Here is a 25,627-nt window from a genome sequence, read left to right on the forward strand (position 1 = left end):
ATGCTGCCTTTAGTTTGTTCAAGCTTTATTTGACATCAATTCTCACACCCATTGGCTGTTTATTCTTTGCTATTTGCTTTGTGTTCACCGACCAGGCAGACCAATAACCGAGGAGCCCTATAGCTTGCCCCTGATTATGACAATGCTTCTTTGAGTCACTTTTTGAAGAAAAAAAAGAAAGAAACGGGGATTGATTCATCTCGGCTCTACAGAAGACGTACATAACGGTAAGAGATTAGATGCTGCGCGGGGGGTCGGAATGGCGTGTTGGAAAGGACTCTTCAAAATTCTTCCACCTTGGTTGAGATAAAGCAGAAGCACACCTGCTGCAAAAAACCCACATCTTATGTACGTCAGACCGTGCACTGCTCAAAGATGTTCGCGCGCATCGCAGTGCGTTAACATGCGCTGTTTTTCAGCACGCGAGCTGGCGCATGCCACGCTGTAGCGCTGCACATCCTGAGCCGCTGCCAAATGGCACGGACAAGCGCGACCACATCGCTCTGACGGAATAGACAAACGATGCTGTCCAAGGACGCGTTTCTCTCAGCGTGAGCGCCGCGTGATGATGAACGGCTACTGCCGTGGACCAGTCAGCTTGCCCCCGCGCGAGGAACCGATGCGTTCTCCACTTTCCGTGGAGTCCGAACCTCACCCTCCTCGCTGAGCACACTCGGCTAGCGTTCACCCTTTCTCGCACACTATTTATTATATTTTGGGAAAGCACATAGATAGGACCCACATTCAACAAGCGTGGAGACAATGGAATTATCTGAGGTTCGCTGTTCCAGCGCGAGCGAGGAGCTTTACACCATCAACAAAACCCCCACCAACAACAGCGGGAACCGACCGAAGCGTTTGCTGTGGCAGAATGCCGTGCGGCACATCACCGAGCAGCGCTTCATTCACGAACACATTCACAAACCCGTCTCACCGGACGAACCTCACGCGCAGGGCTCGCGCAAACACTCAGCCGGCAGGACCTCCGTGGGCGACAGGCACAATAACGGCGGCACAAAAGTCTTCCCCGAGCGCTCCAGCAGCGACTTGGGTTTCCTGCAGATCGATTGCGCGCCCAGCAACTCCGATTTCTTCCTGAGCTGGGGCTACACCTACCGCGGGGTCATTTTCCCCACGCTGCGCTACACCTTCAAGTCCAGGGACCTCGAGCGTCTGTACCAGCGCTACTTCCTGGGCCAGCGGCGGAAGTCCGTGGTGGTTATGAACATTCTGGACGTGGTGACCAAGCTGACCCTCCTCCTGCTGCACCTGACCTTGGCGTCCACGCAGATGGACCCGATCAAAGGAATGCTGCTGGGATTCTTCACGGGCATCGAGGTGGTCATCTGCGCTCTCGTGGTGGTGCGCAAGGACACAAGCTCACACGGTTACCTGCAGTACAGCGGCGTGGTTAGCTGGGTGGCAATGGCCACGCAGATCCTCGCCACGGGACTGGGATACGGGTTGCTCGGAGATGGGATAGGGTACGTGCTCTTCACACTGTTTGCCACCTACAGCATGCTGCCGCTGCCTCTCACCTGGGCTATTGTTGCGGGACTGCTGACCTCTGCGCTGCACATCACGCTCCAGCTGCTGGTGACCCCTCGAGCTCAGATCTCTACGAATCAGGTGAGATGAGAGGCAAGATCGCTCAAGCAAGCTTGCTCAAGATATCTGTCATCAGCAAGGCGTGAGTCTGAGCTCGGTGACAGATAGAGGCGAGCACACACATGCATCTGTTAGACCATAGTCACACATAATTGTCTTATAAACACTTAAATATGATCACCTTAATGATTTTACGACGGTAAATAATGAATTGGATGTTAACTCTACACATTCCTCCGAGCCTGACGTCCGGCCTTTATTCTCGTGCGCAATTGTTGCTGTCCACCACTGTGGTGCTGAAAGTGACATTTTAAGGTCGTTGGTCTGCCTCATACGTTCTGTCTGGGATATCGATATCTGTTTACATTTTTTCAGTCCAAATTTTATAGAGGTCAGCAAAGGTCAAAGGGATCTTCAGCGAGCTGGTGAATGCGGCAAAGCAGACTTAGTAGAGCGCAGCACGCAGTTATTCATTTCAATAACATCGGAGTATAACTCAATTGTTATGAGAGACTTTTTAATATACCTGAAGCAAAAGGTAATAAGAATTCACAAAAACAATAATATATGTCTGAACACATAAAAGTGATAGTCAGATGCATATGATGTGAAGCCAGTTGTGTGAATTGCATGGGCACAGTGATGTGAATGTGTTATCAGATCTTCTCTGAAACAATATGAGATTCAGAAGACAAGCTAGGCTTGGCTAAGGCAAGATCGGCGAACATGTGAGCATGTCAGAGATTGTATCTACATTTAAGTCATATAGGAACTGTCAGTTCACCTGCACACACACTAAAGCATACCAAGAGCGTACACACAAACAAGTCAACTGCTTTGCACACAAACAACAGCAAATCGGCAGGAAGACGAGTTAATTATAGGTTGCAAAGATTATTCACTGTGATCGCAGCAGAGAGAGAGAGGGGAGTTGTTTGGAATCGTTTCAAGCAGATTCTGGTAAAATCCAGTTGTCTATGAACCTTAGTGAGCAGATGATTCCTTATGGCTCTAGCAGAAGCGAATATTTGTGTGTGTGTGTGTGTATGTGTCCAAGCAGTGGTCGAAGATGCAGTGAGGTAGACTGTAAAAATAGCAAGCGTGGGAGGGAGATACGGAGAAGGGCTCTCTGACTCACACACTTGTCTGCCAGCATTTCTTCATATCCTATCTTCTTTCTTTAACACGCACACCTAACCACACACCTGTTGCAGTGTTTAGTGCTGTGTGCAATGTCGTCATTGGCGGGGTAAGATGGACGTCAGATAGCTGCAGTGCTTCTCTCTGGGTTTATGGAAAGTCTTGCAGGGTCTTTATCAATCATTAATAAGTCACACAAGCTTAGAACACTTCACAAACTCCAGCGGACCGGTGTGCTGAACATGGCAGCTCTCTTATGGTGGATTGTGGGGATGTAGGTTTTTACTGTGGAGGAGAGTGATAAAAGCAGACAGAATAATGGCATACGCTGCTCTCCATGCAGAATGTTGCTTTTCTAAATATGCTGTGGTCAGCCAATGATGGACAGTCCCCATTGAAACAAAGTTTTTAACGAATCACGAGGGGAGGATTCGGAGTGCATTGACCTTGAATTGCTTACCGCAGACGTTTGTGAGACAGGTCACAGATTTCTAGGGGGCTGACAGCTTAATTGCGGATTTTTAGGGAGGATTAGATGAAAGCCTGAAATAGGAATGTCTACGACAACTGAATGGTGATAAAAAGGAACTTTTGTAAATCTGTACAGTGTACACTGCACAGTGAGAGCACACACAAACACACAGGTGTGGACATTAGTGATCTTCTAGACGTTCACACATTTACAGAGATCAATATCAGCAGGCTGCCCAGTCTAGTGAATGTTTTTATGTCAGAGATATTAATAATGTATTAGTCAATTCAGATCGCTGAAACTCAAGATGCCTCGTGTAATGAAAAACTTTAAGAACGATCAGCTGGAAATATTGAGATCAGTGTCAAAATATGTGGCAGTGGTGTAGGATTAGTGTGTATTTTCAGGTGGACTGAATCCAGAGTATAAGGTTCGATAAGTTAAACAGACCTTTCAGCTTATAAGAGAGGTTTAATCCTCACTCAGTCTTTTGATCCCTTTACGTTTAGACAAAAAAGTCAAAATGGGAGTGCATTTATCATAATATCACTTAAAGAGATAGTTAACCTCCCAAAAACATCTGTCATCATTTACCCACCCTCTTGTCATTTCAAACTTGTATGACTTACTTTCTTACGGAGACCACTAAAGAAGATATGATGGTATTCGAACAGCAGTACCCATTCACTTCTATTGTATCGGAAAAAAACAATTCAAGTCAATGGATATCGCTATTGTTCGGTTACCAACATTCTTCAAAATCTCTTCTTTTGTCATACAGGTTTGAATTGACAAGAAGGTCACTAAATGATTACAGAATATTTGGGTGACTATCCCTTTAACACAAGCAAAATTAACCTGGTAATGTAAACCTAAAATGTTTTTTAAAGTACAGATACCCCAGCCTATCTATTGCAGATCTCAAAGGCAGCATTTTACAAGTGTAATAAACCCCAGTAATTAAATGGAGTGTTAATCAAATCTCAGTCTGACTCTCTAATGTGGAGAGGTTCTCTGGCTAGAGTACAATGTTGATATTAACAGTTTCATCAGATCTGTTTTTCTAAAAGCTGATGTGTAGTTGGCGTTATATCTCCTTATAACAGAGGTTTTTACTGGCTGTGGACTGTGGGAGTCAATCGTTTAAAGATCTCTGTTGCTGTTGACATATTGCTGAGATAATTATGGTGTTAGAGAATATAGTTAATGTTTTTGTGTACAGTACATGTATAGTGGTCTGAAGTATTATTTTAGCAGTTAATTAAACAAATAGTTGCTCTGTTTATTCCTTGATGTCGAATAAGGACAGTTGTTGAAAAAAATGACAAGACACAAGAAAATTGTGATAAAAATCAACATTCAAAAAATTTAGAAGTATTCCTAAATACATATACAAATATTAATGTTGTATTTCTTTAGAATGAATATGGACTTGTTTTCTTTGCACTATTTGAGGCCTGAAAAAATACAGAGCATCTTTTCTGCTATTTTCAACTGTTTCTCTAGTTTTCAGTTTTTACAAATAGAAACAACGTTTTTATTAGGAATATGGGAGAATGAAACAAAAACGATAATTTTACCTAAACACATACCTATAAATATTAAGTTCAGAAAGACTGAAAATGGTCTTTGAAATGGTCTCTCAAATTGTTCTTCACCGGTATGTTTATCGTAAAGGTAGATAACATTTCTTTAGCAAAATATTTAACTAAAATACGTTTTTTTTCTAAAATGATAACAACATATGATGCTTAAACTTAAGAAACATTTTACTTTGGATACATTCTGGTGATCAAACAACTTGAGCTTGAAATTTACATGGAAATGACCTTGGGAATATTTACTTTGGCGTAAAGCTAGAAAGAACAACTGACCATCTGTTAATTTGTCCTACGGCTAAGACTGACATACTAAGAAAAACAGACACTTAAATCTCAATGTCACTCTGCTAACTGTACATCTGTTTGCATAGGCATCGAAATAGATATAATGTGATAGGAGGCATTTTAAGGTCAGTGGCTTATCTGGGGATAGTCTGAAATAATGAGCTGAGCTCTCTTCACATCACAAAGCACTGTGTGTGTTATTTGTAAAATGCGTGTTTGCTATGTTTGCAATTATCGTTAAAATACAAACGGCAACATTGACAGATAATCAGTTTCTTGTTTTAATATATCATGTTTTAGTGAGAATGCATGTTGGGGAGGTTTTCGAATGCTATTTATGTTTACTACCTTGGAGAACGAGAGTTTGTGTGTGTGTGTGTGTGTGTGTGTGTGTGTGTGTGTGTGTGTGTGTGTGTGTGTGTGTGTGCGTACGTGTGTTTGTGCTGGAGTGGCTATATTAATAAGGGTGCCTTTCTGTACTACGTCTGAAATGGCAACCCTTCATTGCCCCTGTGGGGACTTAAAGATGAAGTAATTGAAACTGTAAAGGGGGAGGGGTGGTAATCAGTCATAAAATGTAAGATTCCCAGTAGGGATGTATTCAACTTGAGCACACACACACAATGCCTATGAGGCTTTAATAGTAATAAGTATGGAGACATGCTTAAACATGTTGGTGAGTGTGTGCGCACACCACACCGGCATTGATTGTTTTACCGTGGTAATGATTGCAGGTGGTTACATCACGCTCTCTGGAGAATGCACAACCTGTTTGGGAAAGGTTTGTGTTTATTTCGGGATTCCTTTGAGATTCGTCACTGTAAATGTTCCAAATGCAGTAAACAAAGTGTGTTTGTGTGTCCGTGTCTATATATAAATGTGCACCTCTCAGTGCTTTGGACGGACAGAACAAGTGCAAATGCTTTGTTATGTTTTATAGCTTTGCTAAGCCATCAGAAATGAGGCTGTAGAAAGAAATGTATTTGCAACAGTTTGCTGTTTATAAGTCAAATAATAAACAGGAGATTTATATGTTTTGTTTAAACCAAAGATTAAACCAAATGTATATTTTTAAGCTTTTAAATAAGTCAAGTCAAGTCACCTTTATTTATATAGTTACAAATCAGCTGTACAAGAAAACATTGACTATAAGTAAAACATAAAAGGTTATGCAAGTCAAAACACAGGTCAAAAAGTTTTTAAATAAGCACTATGCATATAACCTGAAATGACATCTGACCTCTACAGTTCCTCCCAATAGCCGAGCTAAAGAAGCAGTGGTTGTCTGGTTCCAAATCTGTATACATTTCTTTGTTGTGGATGACACAGAGAAAGATATTTGAAAGAATGCCTGTAACCAAACAGTGTTTGGCCACCACTGAAAACCATAGTTCTGAATTGCTTTGTTCTGTATTACACAAAATAAGATATTTTGAAGACTGTAAGAAAGCAAAAAGTTCTGGGGCACTTTTGACTATTGTAATCATCCCTACTATGGTAGTCAATGGTGGCAAAGAACTGTTTGGTTAAAACAAATATATTTCACCGTGTTCATCAGAACAAAGAAATTTATACTGATTTGGAACAACTTGAGGGTGAATAAATGAAGACAGAATTACAATTTTTGGATGCATCGTCCCTTTAAGTAAATCAGAATAAAGTGAGACACATTTTTTAGACATCAGTTCAGTTTGTTCATCATGTAGCTGTGGGATACAGTTTACTTAACCATTGACATGCAAGGAATACAGATCAGAAATATACAAAACTGTGCATGGTTACGGTTCAGCCCCCACGACAGAAACTGAAAAATGTTTAATTAAAAGGAATCAGAACCATATCACAGTGTAATTAATTGTATCGCACTTAAATCATTTGGCCTGAATAGCAGACATAAAAGTAATTACAAAAGTGATTGCACTTAAAATATTAGCGTGCTTACTGACTGTAAAATATTGTTGTCTGGCTGCAGTATATGCTTGACATTTATTAATTGCACGCTAATGTGCATTTATGATTGTGAGCGAGCGAGAGAGAGACAGATGTGACATTTAGCTTTTCTCTCTGAGGGAATAATACTGCATTCTGTTTAAAATAAGCTTTTTTAAAAGGCTTAGCAAAATAAACTAAAATAATATTTTCTCCTGAATGAGAGATGTTTTACTTGAATGGCGAATGTAAGATTCCACATACTGTCATAGACATGTGAGTTAATTCATAACTGTGTGTGGTTACACCTGTGGTTTAGTATAAAACTCTAATAGTTTCTGTTTTTCTAATAGTTTATGTTTTTCAAACTGAGATAAATTGTTTTTGTTCTGTCTTTCTCTCTCTGCAGCTGTTAGCTCAGGTGTTGCTGTTCTTATGTATAAACACTGCAGGGATGTTTATCAGCTACCTGTCAGACCGCGCCCAGCGACAGGCCTTTCTGGAGACACGCAGGTGCATCGAGGCACGTCTCCGCCTAGAAACTGAGAACCAGAGACAGGTCAGTGTGTGTATTTGCAAAGTTTAACACTGTTAAGTTTCAGACACCAAAAGTGTCAATGCATACTCTGCTGTGGTATATCTGTATTTAACATTTAAATGACTTTTTGTGCAGAATGTTTACGCATTAGGAACATTTACACAAATAGCAATTGTATAAACGTTTCCATGATGTGCTCGCGAACGTGTGTGTGTTAAGCAAAAAACTTAAGTGTCACAGGACACACGGTATGACACTATGCTATATCACACCCTTTTCCCAGCAATGAACCCACAGTGAGTATGAACAATTGATTTAAAGAGGAGAAAGGTGTCTCATGGGGATGGATGGCTAATGTACAAAGGTTCCCCGACTCCTTAGGGAATCTTACTCTGTCTACTTCCCTCCTCCTTCTCCTCCCCATGTCTTTCTTTGAGAGCTCTCAGACTGTTTGCTGAAGTGGGTTTATTTGCCAGTCAAGTGGAATCCATGCTGGTACCACTGTGTGTGTGTGTGTGTGTGTGTGTGCACATATTTTCTCTTCTTATGGGTTCATCTATCTTAATTTCCCCTGCATTCAGCTTAGCCAGTGGCGGGTGCAACCTCTGGTTTATTAAATTCATATTTGCTGTACCAGCTTTATTCACAGAAAAATTCTGTGGAATAATAGCTGAAGTGTGAAGTGTAAGGTTGTCTTTTTTAGTAAATAACAAGTGAATGTATTGTTTGAATTATACAAATAAATATATGATTGCTTATTCTTTCGTTTGTATAATTTATTTTTAGTTTTTTTTAAATAACAGATAATTGATAATGTTTTACGATTAAATGCAGAATATGTAATAGCGAATATGTAGATTGAACCGTTAAGAACTCAAACCGGATAAAAATAGATTTGAAGCTGTTATTCCTGAAAGAGGCTGTGCAATATGCTGATGTCTTAAACAATAATGCAAAACTTGTTGTAATTGTTTTTGTTCATTATGACTCGGTTTTAATGTAAACTATAATTTGTCATGTTTTAATTAAAATGTAAGATTTGTGAACAGTTCATTCTACTAAACTGGTAGACAGCTGATGGAATCGACACTTATGCCCGATTTAACATGTTTGCACATCGGGCTATTCACCAGACACAAATAGACATTTACATTTAGTCATTTAGCAGATGCTTTTATCCAAAGCAAAGAGTTCGGGGAGCAATAAGCGACAAATAATACAAAGAGCAATAGTACAATAGGTGCTAATACAATGTTACTAGTTTCAACAAAAGCTAGACCACAACCTGTTGAGAGAAGAGGGTAGACACAAATAGACACAAATAGAAATAATTTCTTTGTAAATCATTCATAGATCCATTCGTATTCAGTTCACTGTGAAAATTTATTCAGTCAAAGTTCTAACATACGATTAATACTGAAATTGTGAATAGGGACTGATAACTTTAAGCCCATGTTTATTAAAGTTCATTACTGCATCTATGGTAGGAGCGCCTGGTGTTGTCGGTGCTGCCACGCTTTGTGGTGCTGGAGATGATTAATGATATGGCCAACGTGGAGGACGAGACCCTACAACACCAGTTTCATCGTATCTACATTCACCGCTATGAGAACGTGAGGTAATTTATTTCTTTGTGTTATATTACTGTTAATAGAACAGAATCTGAACTGAGTCATGCATCTGCCTTTATGGCACTGTCGTTTCTGATTATGCCGTGATCACCCTCTGTTATATCATATACCTGTACGAGTAGAGTCATTGCAGAGTACTTAGTCAAGATGTTTGCATTTCCCATGTTTTATAGACCGTTTCATCGGATGCACGTGCTTGGCCCGAAGTTAACTTCCGTTTTGTTTTTATTTATAAGATAACAATTTATTTTGTACTACAATATATATATATATATATATACACAGTATATATTAATATATATTAATTTATTTTAATATTTTATTGTGTATAAACTAAATTAAATCTACTTAATAGTTATTGATTCTTTGCGGAGCTCTACTGGAAGTTAAGTTTGGGCCACATGACGTTTGTTTATGTTGTTGCTGGTAAAACCGTCTACCACATCAAATTACAGCCTGTATGTATGAATAATCAGGGTCAGAATAAATGTACAAAATGGTGTCTACAAATTAATTAAAAACATGAATTTTTGGGGTTCATTTTTGAAAACATCTGGGGTTATTTCTAATACGTTTCTAATTCTAATAACAATATATTTTTGTTTGTAATAAAATTAAGAGTTACTGTATTGGACACTCTTCTGATCATCAAGTGAAATGTCCATCAGATGCATTTTCTTTGTCATTAAAATATGCTGAAAAAGTGTTTTTTGTGGCTGGTACAGTATATACTAGTCCCAAAATCTTTCTGTTTGAAAAAATATTTTTGATTGTTATCAAAATCTGTGTGTGTGTATGTTTGTGCAGTATTCTCTTTGCTGATGTGAAGGGCTTTACCAATCTTTCCACAACACTCTCCGCTCAGGAACTCGTTCGAATGCTCAATGAACTCTTCGCACGCTTCGACCGTCTGGCACATGTGAGTAATCTAGCACAAACACGCACACACACACACGCCGCAACACACACTAAGACTTAAGCTATATATCTTAGGGTCACTTTGGGTCAGGGCCGTGCACAGGGGGAAGGACATTTTTGAGAGTGTGTGCTGTCTTCTCCTGTCCCAACCCAAGTGCCCTTTTTTTGTTTCCACCACTGCCCCTCAAAATGTCTCTGCACGGCCCTATTTTGGTTATACAACATACACAGTTTAGCTTTTTATACTGTGCTAGGCTTTAATGGACTAGTTTGATGCACTTATGTATTTTGTTGCCTATGTTGTTATAATTGCTTCCAATGTTTCCTCATCTGTAAGTCGCTTTGGATAAAAGCGTCTGCTTAATGACTAAATGTAAATGTAAATACAACAGATTAATATTATTGTGAATCAAGGCATTCAGTTAATTGTTTGATTGTTTGGTTATTTGATCCATAGAATGCGTACAGTATGGATTATTTAAACATGTCTAATTATCTACAATAATTTTTATTATCGATATGCGAGTGACACTTGGCTTGGAAAGATTTGTCAAGCAGGCCCCCCATGAAATGATTAAATGGAGAATTATTTGGCTCTGGCCTGTACACACGTTCGCACAGCATGTGGTGTGTCTATATAATGAAGGACAGATAGCAGGGTCTATTTTTGCTGCGTGTGGCACTCTAGATGTTCAAACAATTCACAGTAAATCTGTTTCTCACCACAATCTTTTGCAATGCTTTTATATAGAAACTAAAGACAATGGATGGAAGAACTCATCCATTATTTGAAAAAAGATGTCAGGCACGAAGCAGTGACAGGAATACAGACAGCACTTTTGATCCTGAATGAATCTAGGCCATCTAAGATTACAGCTGCACTTTGGGGGCTGAGCTCGGTATAAATGTATTACAAATTACAATTTCAAAACTAAAAGAGTCACTGAAAATCTAAAAGTTGTGGCTGTGTCACTTCTGTTCAAGTTCACACTGTGCAGTTTCTCCATTTAAGTGAAATGGGAGCGTTTATCGAAGACATCCACATATGCTAATATGATCAGAAGCCTGTTTTTACATCAAAGGGTGACAAGCTTCAGTATTGTAGTGTGCGATTTGCTTTGAACACAAGGCGTTCTTAAAGAAATCTTCTGTTGTTTAAACTGCATTATGAAGCATATTAAGCTCTTTGTCCTTATCCCGCACGTCTCTGCGGCTTATGCATCCGCAATAATCTTCTTCATGAGTCACTACAATAATGATTGGAGTTTAACCAACCATAAAGTGGCTTACTGATGCATAATGCAGATATTCAAATGCGGCATATGTGTGCATGCAGATGGTTGTATCAATATGTCGTATTTAAATGTCCTCGTGTGTGTTTGTGTGATTTTTCACAGAGTTTCACTGAATTGGTCAGGCCTTGTGCAGCTCGCACTGTTTCTTCTATTCAATTCTGCTGCAATGTTTGTGACGGCGAGCAGAACTTGGTTTTCTCTGCCTATGGCAATGTTTACTCAGAGATGTCACATGTGCTGTAAAAGCATTACTGGCTGTGTGTGGTTGTCGTTTTTAAACCAGACTTAAATGCTTTTGATTGCTCGTATCAACACACACATATTTAACGCCTCATCCAGACAACACTTCAAACATCGAAGGTCCCGTCTTACAGTAGCATTATCTTCCACAAATCTGTAACGCTTACATCTCTCTCTGGGATGCTTTCTCTCCTACGCACACATGTGCCTGATGGGAAATGTGCATTAACTCTCAGTGCTCAAAGTCAAATCTAAGTATGTTTTTAGAAAAGAAAGTACCATGGTGATACCAAGGTTGTATCAGTCGTGATGATTTTTTTTTATATTTACCCCGATGAAATAAGCAGACACATTTACAATGCAGGTTGTACAATGCAATGTTTTTAAATAGCAAAAATAAGTTAAAAATGTTTTTATGACCCACAAAATGTTAAAATAAGAGTTATAAAACTAGAATGTAGTTTACCCTGGACTACGAAACCAGTCTTAAGTGGCACAGGTATATTTGTAGCAATAGCCAACAATACACTATATGGGTCAAAAAGATTTTTCTTTTATGCCAAAAATCATATTAAAGCAACACTGTGTAGTTTTTTGAGCTTGAAATAATGTCTCTAAAATTATTTCAGTGGTAGAACACCTCTTAACCTGATGAATTCTATTGCCACTGCTACCTGAGCAGCCTCATAGACCCTGCAACCCCAGTTCTGTGTTCAAATCGGTACACACAACCCCGCCCATCCCCTGCCTGCGGAAACATTTTATATGGTTTCCAAACAACGTTTATGTATTCGCCGGTTCCAGCATAGTAAACAAATTCATGCGTATGCACTGCCCATGAGGAAGCTTGTACAGCGACAGTATTTACGACACTAGTAACAGACAAATGGCTAGTTGAACAAGATGGCGCCAGTGAGCTTTTAGCTGGCAGACAAATTTTGTAACACTGTATGGGAATGGAAAGAATTTTGGCCTGCAAATATGGGTGTTTTTTAGATAAAAACAGAAGAAAGTAATATATCAGCGATATCTTTACATTGATGAGCACTTTGTTAAGCCAAAACTGGATAGTGTTATACAACCGGAAATGAGCCTGCCGAGCCTGCCGTCGCAAAAGGCACCTGGCATCTGGTGCAACTAGCCCATTGTACTTATCAACCACATGGGGGAACCAGTTCTATAGTGTTGCTTACGATATTTTGTATATCCCTACTATAAAGATATCAAAACTTAGAAAAAATGTTTGTGAGTGGATGCAGCAAAATTGCAAACAAAAATGGCCGGAAACACAGCTACAAACTTCGGCCAAATATTGTACTATCCTCACAAACCAAACATCAATGGAAAGGTTATTTATTTAGATTTCAGGTGATGTATAAATCTCAATTTTAAAAAATTGAGGTCTCGTGGTCCAGGCTCACACACGTGCACGTGCACGCACACACAAACACACAGACACACACACACACACATATATATAGTATATAAAAGTAGGATGGAAATAAAAGAGTTTACAAAAAGGTGTTAGACTATATAAAAACGCATATAAGTAGGCATATTAGAAGTATTTCCTAAGTATTTCGGTACGCTTAGAATGTTTTATAATTGAGCTGTGGGTACAATTTTATGGGACTTGACAGTTTGAGTAAATTTCACTTAGCCATCTTCTTTTGTGTTCTGCGGAAGAAAGAAAACCTTCCATGTTTAAACTTTAACTGTTGTCATTGGTGAGCCAAAAAGAATTCCACCCAAACTGATGCTATTGTTCCAGGGGTAAGAATGAAATGTATAAACATTGACTAATATGTCACTTATCACCACTGGGTTTTCTATCAGCAACATACTATTATGCTGATGTTTAGAGTATGGAACATGTTGTTACCCTTGCATTTAAAGCTAGTCTGTATGTTTATATCCATTTAATTGGCCCACAGTTATGTAAACAGCATCAAACACATTATCATGAGTCAGTTCAGAGATTATTAAACTGTAGGTGGTGTTTTAGCATTTGATAAACAACGGTTACGGCCCTAGCGACTTTTTGTTTCTATACATCTGTTTGCGGAGCTTTGAAAAGGCTGGATCGCAGAATGGATCGCAGAAAGCCCATCGAGTGAACGGCGGCCTTATAATTACTACCCTCTCTGAGCTTAACACAAAAACCTGCCAAACTGAAAGATAACTAATGTAGATAGTCAAGGCCGCAGAAATAACAGGGTGATAGCAGTTATAAACGCTCTCTTTCACACATGCACGATGGATAAAGTGAAACTGTGCTGATGTTGCTTTAAGCACCTATTTTCGAATCGATCAGATTACTTTTACTTTTGTTCGGTCATACTCACTCCTCCTTTCCCTTCCTCTGTTTTTTGTCCTTCTGTCTCCTTTCTTCCCACCTCATCTCTGCTTCTGTCCCCTCTTGTCATGTCTTTTTTACCCCTCAGGAGCATCATTGTCTGAGAATCAAGATATTGGGGGATTGTTATTATTGCGTCTCCGGCCTACCGGAGCCCCGTCCGGATCACGCCCACTGTTGTGTTGAGATGGGCCTCAGCATGATTAAAACCATCAGGTAACATTAAAACATTTATTTGGTTAAGCTGTGTAAAGACTAAACGTATCCATGTTATATTCCAATTTTCTTCTGTTTAATCTCAATGAAATACTTTGAAAGAGCTTTGGTTTGTGTTTTTTTGTCTTGGTTGGTCGTATTGGTTAGTCAAATTTAGAGCCTCAATGAGTTTTTAGGTGACTCATGTGTGAAGAGAGAGAGAGAGAGAGAGAGAGAGAGAGAGAGAGAGAGAAAGAGAGAGAGAAAGAGAAAATGTAAAATTGAGAGAGAGAGTGAGAATGAGAGAGAGGCCACTAGACCAGTCCTGTTGACCCATAATAGAGGCTAGAGCATATGAGAGGCTCTTATTGAGCAGGTGTATACGTGTGTGCTGCACTAACAGTCAGATATCACCGAATTTAGAGTACCAAACATATCCACATCTGTGACAGCGCAACCTCAATTGCGTGGTTTTACAAAACAGCCATTTACTTCTACCTGTTACCAATGTCAGGTGTAGTGGTGTCATGTAATGTTGTCATACTGTATGTGCACCCATAAACCCAGTAGCCTTTGATTTTGCTAGCACTATAGTTTTATCTGTGTGTCTGTGTAATGTTTTTATTGTATGTTTAGGTATGTGCGCTCACGTACAAAGCACGACATAGACATGCGTATCGGAATCCACTCCGGTTCAGTTCTATGTGGAGTTCTCGGCCTGCGGAAGTGGCAGTTTGATGTTTGGTCCTGGGATGTCGACATAGCCAACAAATTAGAATCAGGGGGAATACCCGGGTAAGAAAAGTGCACACTCACATCTATACACAAATGTCTTTGCTGAAGAGATGAAAGTTGGGGAAGTACAGAAGGATTATCAGTTTGCCCTCAAACACACTCGGAGATGATAATTGCAGCGCTTAAGCCTGTGTGTGTGCGCACGTGTGTGGAGGAGAGAGATTTTATAGACATCTCATTTAATTGTGTTCGATAAGGTTTGTGTATGCTCATTTGAAGGAGGTTTTTTTTTTGTATGCGTGAGATGAATCTGCGATTAATTCCGACCCCTTCAGGAGGATCCACATCTCCAAAGCGGCCCTAGACTGTCTGAACGGCGACTACGAGGTGGAAGAGGGTCACGGGAAAGACCGCAATGAATTCCTGCGCAGACACAACATCGAGACCTTCCTGATCAAACAGCCGGAGGAGAGTCTCCTCACCCTGCCTGAGGACATCATGAAAGATTCCACCAACCAATCAGATCACAGAACCTCTAACACTTCTTTTACTGAGGGAACATGGAGCCCCGAACTTCCCTTTCATAACATAGTGGGCAAACAGAATGTGAGTGCAGTACACACACACGAATACAAAAAGCAAACCCCTCATGAACATGCCCAAGCAACAGAACACATATCAACACAACTGTATTGATTCTGTCAACACCTTTCCATTTTTTTGTGTTCCTCTTGCATGGTTTTATTTTGTATTTGTTTGTCTGGTTTCTGGATGTGATGGATTGTAGTCCACATGATGATCTTATTGGGTCTATAAGGGCAGATTTGGCTGATCTTCTAGTGACTTGTTGCATCAATATTTTTTATTTGGCATTGTAAATAATTTGGCGTTGTAAGTGATCACTATGCCAACTATCTGTTCCATAACTTTGAAATACTTGTACTGATCCAATTGAAAAATTAAAGGGATAGTTCACCCCAAAATGATGTCATCATTTGCTCACCCTCAAAATGTTCCAACCTTGTATACATCTGATTGTTCAGCTGAACATAAGAAAATATATTTGAAGAATGTTTGCAACCAAACAGTTCTGGTGCACCATTGACTACCATAGTGGGAAGAACATCTACTATGGTTGTCCATAGTTCCCCAAAATGGTTTAGTTTTCCACATTTTTAAAGCATCTTATTTTGTTTTATACATAACAAAAAAACTTAAAGGTTTGGAACAACTTGAGGGTGAGTAAATGATGATTAACTTTGTATTTTACGGTGAACTGCTCCTTTAAGATGCAAATCACTGGACATTTTTTAGTTAAGATCTGAATTATTTTAGGATCTTTTAGGACTTCTGTGCTTTTGTACCCAGAGAACAGGAGAATACTGCATGTCACACTAAGGTTGCATTTTTAAGACGTTGCAGATACAGATTTGTGCCATGTGGAATGTGGAAAGTTGACTGAAATGTGCAACTGTGCTTCAAAACCGGCACTGTTTCTACGCTACCACCTGGAGAATGTTTAAAAAAACCTCAGCGTATAGGTATAAAATCCCCTGCATGTAATTCAAAGAAAGATCAGCATGCTACTTGTCATAAACAGTGAAACTAAAAGGTTCTCAGTGCTTTAGGGGATCTGTTTCAATGGCTATGAATAGTGTTTGCCAAAGTAGAGCTTTTCCAACCCCATGTGACAAGTATAATAACGTCTCCAAAACATTTGAGATTATTCAGGCAGCTGTGGGATTTGGAGAGTGTTCTTCAGGGTGCTCGAGGCTATTCAACAGTGTTGTGAAACGCTCCAAGACATGACAGTGTGCCCGAGGGTCTACAGAACCGTTGGATATTGTTGGGCATCTTAAAAGCAATGGTGTTCTAGAGACGAATAACCCAGAACGTTTCCCTGATGAGTTTAATTAGGTGTTTTAATTAAATTGCATCTGAAATATTCTAGAACAGGGGTTTTCAAACTTTATGATGCCAAGGACTCACCAAATATGATGAACATTTTGTGAGGGACCACCTTCCTAAAATACATGTACATACAACCACGAAAAAAATCTGAGACCATTTCAAAATTAATTTCTTTTTCTGAATGTACTATTTATAGGTATGTGTTAAGGTAAAGTGATCATTTATGTTTCATTCTGTAAACTACTAACAACATTTCTCCCAAATTTGAATTTTTAATGTTGCTTTATAAGATTTATAGATTTTTATTTTTTGTTCATTATTATAATTTTACTGCTTTAAACTTGCTTAAGTTTATTTTTGAGGCAACGTAACAAAATGTCCCTGAGTTGAGGTTTTCCAATCATTTTTAGATCAATATTTGATTTGATTTTAATAAACGGGAACTTTTTTAAAGTTTTAATTTTAGTCAACTATAATAGCATTGGAGTAGCCACAATACATCAAGAAATTAAAATTTGGAATGGTCTCCTAATTTTTTCCACTGCTGTATAAAGTATCTATGTATAAAGAAGCATTTAAACTTTGTTTGATTAACATATTGCTGGCTACACTAAATAACCCAGAAGAGGAAACTATGCAAAAATAACAGATGAATAATTAGAAATGTAATTTTTGTAAACAATAATAATGTTCAATGTGATTCTACTGTTAGTGTCTCTTTCTTCTCTGAAATTTGCTGGGACCCCTTACATCCTTCTGGAGGCCCCCTGGAATCCCCTGCACCCCAGTTTAAAAAACCCTGGTTCTAGAGTGTTAACACTGGCTGCATGGGACAACATTCTAGACTGTTACTAAGGAAACAGGGCAGGGACTGCGTTCTAGCTGTAGCGTAGGGACGGAGCTCTGGAGGGTTCCAAGGGTTGAAAGGCACAATGTTCTGAATGTTTTTGTGGCATGAACTCTCTCTCTTGGTGTGGGCCGTGTTGCCAGGCTGTTGCTATGGTGACGTGGTTAACATAAGGGAATGTTGTCTTTGATAAATGCGGCGCTTTTGTTGCTTTTGTCATGCAGTCATCTTAACACATCAAAGAGCTCTCACTCTATGACTGGCACAGCGACCAGCCAATTACACATCAGCTGAGAGCACAAGCTTTCAGCTTTACCAGACGCGTGTGTGTGTGTCTGAGGTATTCTAGATGTGTTCAAACACAAGTATGCTGACGTGATCATGTGTGTATGTAAGATTATAGGAGCCGTCTCCATGACAACAGGAATGTCTGGAAGGCAGCAACCGGATTCTTTTTCCCCTTCACGCTCTGTTTATGCCTCCTCTCTCTCTCTTTCCTCTTTTATTCTCTGTTCTTTTCTTCTCCTTCATCCCACATCCTCTCCCTCTCTTCTCTGCCTCCCCGCTTTTGTCCTCAGTGACGCATTGCAGCCAGTGTGTGTGAGCGAATGTGTGTTTCATTGACTGTTTTGGTGAGTGTTTCTAGTGTGCGAAAGTTGTGTGAGAGTCAACGTGTGTGTTTAATGATGTGTTATTGAGCATACCTGTCAACACTCCCGTTTTTTAGACCCATCTCCCGCCACCCTCCCATTTTGTTATTTCTCCTCACAGTCTGTGTCCGCTCACTGAAGACAGACAGATCCAGAGCTTTAACATGTAGATGCAGTAGAGTCACATTACAGCTAGTGCTTGATCTACTGAAGTAGTATTGTCTGTTTGTCTGTCGGTATTATATTGTTTTTGCTCTTGGTCTACTGTAAGTTAGTTTGCCTTATTAAACTAGTGAAACCAACATCATCTTTTAACACCACATTAGCTGTTGTTGTTACACTTTCTAAACGTGTTATAAAAGTAGTGTTCTGCTGACAACTCTGAATAAAAATGTGTAATATAGATTTTATTTCCAATATTTCCCATACTGTGACCATAGGCAGTTCTTTTAAATGATAACCGCAATATGCAAACAATGGTAAATCCATCCATCCATATAAATAAATGATAAAATAATTCTGCTAACTACTAAACCAACCGACAAACTGCTCATACTTGTTTAGGCTGTGTTTAGATGTACTTCATGTCTGACGTTGAGATCTATGGCAAAAATGTGCTTAGACAGTCTGTATTATTGTTCTGAATAAATATATTGATTTTCACTAGTATGAGAATCATAAAATTAAATCATGTTACGTTTAGATTTAAAAAGATTTATAACAGAGGGGTGCCCTATTTGCCCTTCACAACACCCCTGCAACCACATCAACCGTGCATGCCCAGTGGTGGTAGCGGTTCTAATCAAACCCACCCCCCTGCCCCATCACGGGTCTCCCGGATTTTGGTACCCATATGTTGACAGGTATGTGTTATAGTGAATGAGTGAGGCAGAGAGAGAGACAGAGAGCGTGTGTGTGTGTGTGTGCATGTGCGCGTGTGTGTTTTAGTGAGTATGTGAATACTGTAAATGTAGTTTTAGTTCTTGAGTGTGTTAAGCTTTATTTTAAGTGCAAAAAGTATTTCTAGTAAGTGTGTGCAAAAAACCTACACACATCCTTTAACTCACACTAAAAACACGGAAACACACATTAACTTTATTTTTTTGTGAGATTTATGGCTGGAATACACTACAAGACTTTTCAAATCTGAACAGATTTATTTCTTAACTAGACATCATACACAAAGTTTCAGAAAGACTTATAAGACTTGAAATCTGAGCAAAAGTCTTGTAGTGTATTTTATCCTTAAGTGAATGTGTGTTCTGCTAACGTGTGCTTCTTGTTAATTGATGAAGTGTTTCAGTCATTGTGTTTTTATGTTCGATCCAAACTTCATGGAGACTCCTTCACAGACACACAAAGAGCATATCCTTAGAGAGAGAGAGAGACCTTGTCTTTTCAATATTTTATTCAAGTCAGCAGTTCGTCATGAACAGCCAAAAAAGTCATACCAAACCAAGGAACCATGTAGAATGTGAGAGAAAATATTTTTAGTTTCTACTACAGTATGTAGGTGTGTTCATGATGTGAATTTCAGGAAGGTTCCATTTAAGGACAACACAGCTACAAACCGTATCTTATCACAAGCAGGTCTTGGCTATTAAAATCCCTCAACGGTAAAGCAGAACTACTCATGGCAGAAAAGACACCAATCTCTCCTCTTTCATCACAGCATCCTTGACCTGTCCTGTGACCTCACTCCATCAGACTTCAGGGTCAACAACAGAAGTACTCTATTACAAATTGACATAAACTCCACCCATACAGTATGACAAAATACTTGACGCATTTACTTTGCAGAACACTCAGTGCAGTGTCATACCTACTTTACTTACCAAATACGTAGATGCACGCACATGTAGTGTACAGAATACACGTCTAAAAATTACTGAAACATTATTGAACAATTCTAAGTTCTGATAAATGGGGTGTCCATAACATGGGCCACCAAAAATTATTTAGTAGTTTTCCAAATCAGGTGGCGTTTGTGCACATGTTATTGTTGTCTTATGTTTAAAGGGACCTAAAATACAAATTCTATCATTTATTTCACTCTCATATCGTTCAAAACGTGTACATAACTCTTTCTTCAGTGGGACACAAAAGAAGATATTTTGACAAACGTCTCTGTGGTTTTCTGTTCATACATGGATCTAAATGGGGGCCGATGTTGGCTGGTTATCATTGTTCTTCAGAAAATCTTCTTGTGTGTTCTGCAGAATAAAGAAAATGTACAAGTTTGAAATGACATGAGGGTGAGTAAATGTTGACGGATCTTTCATTTTTGGGTGAACTATCCCTTTAAAAGTACCTTTTCTTTGGACATTTCCTATCAGCTTGACAACCAGTGTCCACATGCTTTTTTTCCTTATTATGATATATATTTTATGTCAGAAGTCATGTTCCTGTGTATTATGTTTTAACGTGAGAGGTCATGTTCCTCCAGACTTTTTAGAATGAGTCACCATTCACAGCGGCCACGGGAATCCAGCTCGCGGATTATATGTGCTCGTAGATGTTCCGCTTTTAAAGACCCACTCAACAGTCAAAACAAAGTCAAACCAGTGTGTCAGATCCTGTTTATGTGATACTGAGTTGTAGTCACGCTTTCATGAGAAATGTGTGTTGTTCCACCTCTGCCCATTACATTTTTACTTTTAAATATGAATACAACACAACCCACAACTCCAGGAGCAGATAGTTCTAGGTGGATTTTCTAGCAGGGAGAGCTTAGCCTCATACTTGTGATACTTAAAATAGCTGATAGGAAATGCGTTCCGGGTTTAAGGCGAGGGAAATTATTTATTTTTTAATGGGTGTGCTGATTTTTAACATCCAATCCAAAACATTGCCTGAGCTTAAGGCTATAAGAAAAGCCTGTTACTTACAGTCCAGAGCATCTGCAGCGCCAAAAATAATCATGTAATGGGCATGTGGCTGGTTTTTATTTAGTTTTGTTTGGATACACATTTGTGATTGTGGTATTGACAACAGAGCATACGGTGAGAGCATTGAAAAGTGCTCAGCTTTATGCAAATAAGTCATTTTTTTCTGGATTCGATGCTTATATCACATTATGTATTTATGGCTGTGGGTAAGTTCACCCAAAAATGAAAATTATTTTAGCATTTATTCACCATCGTGTTGTTCAAAGCCTGTATGGCTTTATTTCTTCTGTGGAACACAAAAGAAGATATTTTGAGTAATGTCACATTGGTTGGTGGCCATACAGTGTAAGTCAATGACCCCATGTGTTCTTCAAAATATCTTCTTTTGTGTTCCTCAAAAGAAAGAAAGTCACACAGGTTGGAAATGACGTGGGAGTGAGTAAATGACGACAGAATATTCATTTTTGGTGAACTATACCTTTAATAAATCATAAAATAATGCATGTTTTGATATCCATATAGAATCCGAATCGAAAGTGTTCATAGACCACATTGAGGACAATCACCCGCACTGTACATTTTACATTAACAGTGAACGTGCATTTGTGTTTGTTTGTGTGTGCGCACAATCCATTTTCTGTATGTCTTTGATTCACGTACGCTCATGTCGTTTGGATGAACAGATACACACACGCTCGCACAGTCGGACTCATGGGCGCTGCATGTGCTTTCCTCTGTAGACTCTGGCTGCGCTCACACGTCACTCTATTAACCTGCTCCCCAACCACCTGGCTCAAGCCCTGCATGTGCGCGCCGGCTCGCAGGAAATTAACGCTCGCATGCAGAGCACCATCGCCCTGCGCAGCGTGGACAAGCTCCGCCAAGAACATATCTCCCCCTTCTCTCTCACCTTTAGAGAAGCACTTCTGGAGCACAAGGTAGCCTGCTCCCCTCTTCAAGCCACCCTAATTCCTGACTCTCTCTTCTCTGCTGTGTCGCTCTCACATTTGAGTTCTTCTATTGTTTTGGAGGTGCAGGAGAAGCGGGGAGAGAGTGTTGTTGTCATGAGTAAACTAAAGGGCATTATGTGCCTACAATAGCGATCGATACTCCCTGGAACACAGACAGTTGTTTGATAAATATTGGTGGAAAAACTAAACAGGTCGTGCCCTCTTGGTTTTTGGGTTGCTGGTCCAAGATGGTCGACAGCTTAACCTTCACAATGTTTTCCTCTCGATCGATCATCTAAACCAGCTTGGACTATCCAGAAACCCAAAAGTTTCGCTGATTTACTTTCATTACTCCTCAGACAAAATGGATTCTCTCCGTCTTGGGCTTTAATACGGTCGTCGATTCAATTAAGATTTCAATTCAACACTTAGCATAGTGACTCAAATGTGAATGAGGGAATTCACACCTGATTGGATTGATCTCTAAATGAATTGGTTTTAATCTGCATCCCTCATGAACTGTGGTTTAGCTGACAGTATTAACATGCCCTTTAAAAGACCTTCAGATTACTCATGTTCAACGTTCATGCATGTTATCATTTCTGTGAACATACAAATTGTTTTTAATATTTTATTTCACTCTCACCTCATTTGTGCTCGTGAGTGGACCGTTGACCCTTGCTTGGCTTTGTGCTCGAGTTTATTGCCTTCCGCCTCCAGCCCTGACTTCACACCTCTTCTGACTAACCCTCACAGTTAGAGAGTTTAGGAGTTTGTCTGTCTGTCTGTCTCTCTTATACAGTATCGCTTCTTTAGTGTGATTGGCATGTGATGAAGAATATCTGAGGCCAGTTGCATAAACATAGCAATTAATTCAAGACTGTGTCTTACAATTAGTCTGGTTAACTCTGACTAAAATGTCGGAGGAAGTCTGCCGCGATAAACAAGCTGTTTAAAGAAACACAGACAAAATTACATTGTACATTCTTCAAAGCTTTATGCAACTGACTTTTTAGACGCTTTGGCGACTAACTTGTAGGATTAGTCTGAAACATATGTATGCCACCTGCCCTGTCTGACTTTTCTCTGTGCGTTTCTTTTTCAGTATTCCCAGATGAGAGATGAGGTGTTTAAGTCTAATCTAGTGTGTGCCTTTATCGTTCTCTTCTTCATCACCGGAATACAAAGCTTACTGCCCTCTGCAAGGTACACCATTCACATTCGTATGCACACATTCAACATTGACCTTGAGGGGGACACGTGTCAGTATTGGTTTATTTTAAGAATTCATTGTCGTGGATTAATTTATGGAAAGTGTGTGCTGTTATTTTTTGCATGGAATACAACAAACTTGTATTCGTAGTTACAACCGGCACCACACAGCATATGCCCACATGACTTGATTCACTTTTTTCAAGCATTATCGTATATGATCTGTTTTATTTGTAGGATGGTCACGATGGTGATACAGTTCTCTGTCCTCATCTTGTTGCACTGTTGCCTCGTTGTCGTGACGACGGCTGAAGACTATAAGTGTTTGCCATTGGTTTTGCGGAAGGCGTGTTGTTGGGTGAACGAAACGTACGCTGCACGCAACGTCGTCATCTTCCTCTCCATCCTCATCAACTTCCTGGCAGCCATGATCAATATAGTAGGCAAAATATTATACGTTACATAAAATATTAAAGTTCGTCAGGAATTCAAGACTTATACCAACCTTCATGTTGAAAGTTCTTGAAAAGTTTTACTGTCCTTCATAAAGCTGAATTCTCAAATGTAATCTATTGTGTAACATTTGCCCTCTCTTTCTCTCTTTTTGTAGCTTTGGTGTGATTTCGATAAATCTTACTCGTTCAGGAACCAGACGTTTAATGCATCATCTTCAATCCCGGATATCTGCTTCTACCCGGAGGTACGTTTATTCCATTTCTCCCACACAAACATATTTTGTGTGTCAGCCTGTCAAAAAGATTGATAGACCCTTCAAAGAGCCCTGAAAAGATAACTGACCAATCTTAACGATTGTTGACATCTGCCATATTGTCACAAAATCTTTTGCTGTTAATGAAAGTCCTCTGTATTGGGATAGTTTGTGGACTGAGAAATGCCTCAACATTATTTTGTTTGTTTTTACATAGAAACGCCCGCCATTTTAAACACTGCATTGGGCTTTTCACACTTAAAATCGTTAACCCCGGGTTATTCTTAACCCCAGGTAAACAGAATCCTGGGTTATCTGTTTGACATTTCACACTGCTTATAATTTACCAGGGGTTAAGAAATAACCCTGGGTTTTCGTAAGCTGATCTTTCACACTGTACATCACTAAATCCATATTTGCTGTGTCAACACTCATGATTGGATAAATACTGCAGCATCAAACTGACTGAATAAAAATAGTGCGTGGTCCCTTTAAAAAACCGAATACCTCATTGTTTTGCATCTGGGATGAAATGACTGGCGCATTGTTGTTCACAGAAGTTGCTTAACCTTTGTGGGGTGTTTGGATCTGTGTGACCTGTTTTCAGTGGACATTAAAATAAAAAAAATTATGATTTTATCCTCTGACATTTATATTTATTAGGTTATTTTTTTCAGGCAAGTCATAGATTTAAGTGCATTAAAAAAATCACCTTTTTTCATAAATGTGATTTTAAAATGATATTCGCAATATAATTTTTCTCTGTTGCTTGTTACTGGGATAAAGTAAAAAATGTAGTGTTTTTACATCATTTGTATGCCTTTTTACATATTGAGGGTTCATTTGACTTGCCAACATTGGCTGGGTAACAAAATACATAAACTATATACAAGGATTAAAGGACATTCTGTTCCTGGGCACAAAACGAACACATTTATATACAGTGCCCTCAGCTATTAATGAGCAAAGAAGACTGTAAAAATAAATCTGCATTGTTTCTCGTTTTGATCTTTTATTTTAAATATCTACAATATTGCATTAAAGGAACATAATTTGAAGTATAGGAATAATGTTTGGGGAATATAGGGGGAATAATGCTTTTACTGAATGTTTATTGTTTTTTGACAGTATTTCGTGTTTACTGGAGTGTTGGCGATGATGACCTGCGCGGTGTTCCTGAGACTAAACTCAGTTCTGAAACTGGCCATTCTCTTGATCATGATCGCCATCTACGCAGTGCTGACCGAGGCGTTCTACACTCCGTTATTCATCCGCTATGACACGCTCACGCTCAATCAGAGGTACATCCACACACTCTCACCTTCAGCCAAATACAACAGTCCTAAACAAGAGAATGACAAAGGAATGACAAAGTCGCCCAACAGCAATGTGAAACGCTTGAGAGAATGCAAAGAAAGAGGGAAGTTTAAAAAATCATACTAGTTCCAGTGTATATTCATTTTGAACTGATCTAGATGTCAAAACATGTTCGTGAATGTGAACTTTTATATTTGCAA

At 39.3% G+C, this 25,627-nt stretch overlaps 1 protein-coding gene across 1 annotated transcript in view; it reads left to right on the top strand.

Annotated features, from left to right (window-relative positions):
- The first annotated feature begins 208 nt into the window (after positions 1 to 208).
- The window catches only part of adcy8 (adenylate cyclase 8 (brain)), a 33,412-nt gene continuing 7,993 nt past the window's right edge, over positions 209 to 25,627 (top strand). Inside the window, exons 1-11 of the mRNA XM_079451394.1 lie at positions 209 to 1,629; positions 7,445 to 7,594; positions 9,061 to 9,191; positions 10,012 to 10,123; positions 14,102 to 14,229; positions 14,845 to 15,003; positions 15,279 to 15,549; positions 23,295 to 23,395; positions 23,639 to 23,840; positions 24,012 to 24,101; positions 25,239 to 25,411. Of these exons, the coding sequence (XP_079307520.1) occupies positions 763 to 1,629; positions 7,445 to 7,594; positions 9,061 to 9,191; positions 10,012 to 10,123; positions 14,102 to 14,229; positions 14,845 to 15,003; positions 15,279 to 15,549; positions 23,295 to 23,395; positions 23,639 to 23,840; positions 24,012 to 24,101; positions 25,239 to 25,411 (2,384 nt within the window). The 5' untranslated portion in view covers positions 209 to 762. The remainder of the gene's footprint in view (positions 1,630 to 7,444; positions 7,595 to 9,060; positions 9,192 to 10,011; positions 10,124 to 14,101; positions 14,230 to 14,844; positions 15,004 to 15,278; positions 15,550 to 23,294; positions 23,396 to 23,638; positions 23,841 to 24,011; positions 24,102 to 25,238; positions 25,412 to 25,627) is intronic.

The sequence above is a fragment of the Barbatula barbatula genome (genome assembly GCF_947034865.1).
Source record: "Barbatula barbatula genome assembly, chromosome: 3".
NCBI lineage: Eukaryota > Metazoa > Chordata > Actinopteri > Cypriniformes > Nemacheilidae > Barbatula > Barbatula barbatula.